This window comes from Condylura cristata, unplaced genomic scaffold (assembly GCF_000260355.1).
Source record: "Condylura cristata isolate star-nosed mole 26May11 unplaced genomic scaffold, ConCri1.0 scaffold00034, whole genome shotgun sequence".
Classification (NCBI taxonomy): domain Eukaryota; kingdom Metazoa; phylum Chordata; class Mammalia; order Eulipotyphla; family Talpidae; genus Condylura; species Condylura cristata.
In genome coordinates, this window is record NW_004567135.1 from 2,568,379 (window position 1) to 2,569,341 (window position 963).

At 75.9% G+C, this 963-nt stretch overlaps 1 protein-coding gene across 1 annotated transcript in view; it reads right to left on the reverse strand.

The window, feature by feature from the left end:
- LRP1 (low density lipoprotein receptor-related protein 1) overlaps positions 1 to 963 on the reverse strand; it is a 66,782-nt gene that overhangs the window by 2,070 nt on the left and 63,749 nt on the right. The window contains exons 64-66 of the mRNA XM_012732281.1: positions 752 to 934; positions 501 to 662; positions 28 to 202 (exon numbers count right to left, since the gene is read on the reverse strand). Coding sequence (XP_012587735.1) covers positions 28 to 202; positions 501 to 662; positions 752 to 934 — 520 coding nt within the window. The remainder of the gene's footprint in view (positions 1 to 27; positions 203 to 500; positions 663 to 751; positions 935 to 963) is intronic.

A 963-nucleotide genomic window follows, 5' to 3' on the forward strand; every position in this document is an offset into this window, starting at 1 on the left:
AGGGCGGGCGGGCGGGCGGGCACTCACTTGCAGGTGACCTCCCCATTCTGCTTGTTGACCACACAGGTGCCGCCCAGGCAGCGGCTGCACTTGTTCGCCTGGCACCGGGGCCCCTCGAAGTAGGCGGAGCAGCGGCACTGCCGGGAGCCGTCGGCGGCCATCTGGCAGGTGCCCGAGTTCTCGCAGTAGTCGGAGCACTGCCCTGTGTGGGGGGCGGCCGCTGCCTCGAGTGCCGCCCCCCAAGGTCCTCTGGGGCCGCGGCAGCTGAGGGACCCGTCCCGGGGTGCCTCCCGCCGCCCGCTCTGGCCTCTGCTGCCCCGGGCCAGACTCTGGGGGGCAGGCCACCCTGAGCACCCCGATGGGGCACTGCTTTGGCCTGAGGGGTCCTGAGGCGAGGGCCCCTCCTCCCTGGGGAGGCCGGCCCTCGGCTGGGCGGCGCGGGGTGCCCGGGCGTGCCCCCGCACCGCAGCCCACCCGCACCCCGGCGCAGGCACACTCACGGAACTGGCAGCGGTCACCCAGGAAGCCGGGCGGGCAGCGGCACTGGGGCTGGTTGCCCTGGTTGACGCTGCAGGTGCCGTTGTTGGCGCAGTAGCCCGCACACACCTGCTGGGTGCACCTGGGGCCCGTGAAGCCCGTGGGGCAGCGGCACGTGGGCATGCCTGGGGGGGAGCGCGCGTGAGCCGGGGGCCGGGCGCCCGCCCCGGCGGCAGCGGGTGTGCACGGGACCCGGGCGGGGGCGGGGCCGTACCGGAGGGGGAGGCGGCGCAGGTGCCCCCGTTGCGGCAGTGCCCCCAGCACTGGTCCTGCTCGCACTTGTCGCCGGAGTAGCGGGGCTGGCAGCGGCACTTGGGCTGCCTCCGGGCGTTCAGGAAGCAGCTGCCCCCGTTGAAGCACTGCAGGGTGCAGGTGCCCGGCCGCGGAGCTGCGGGAGGGACAGGCCGTCGGGGCGCAGCCGGGGGC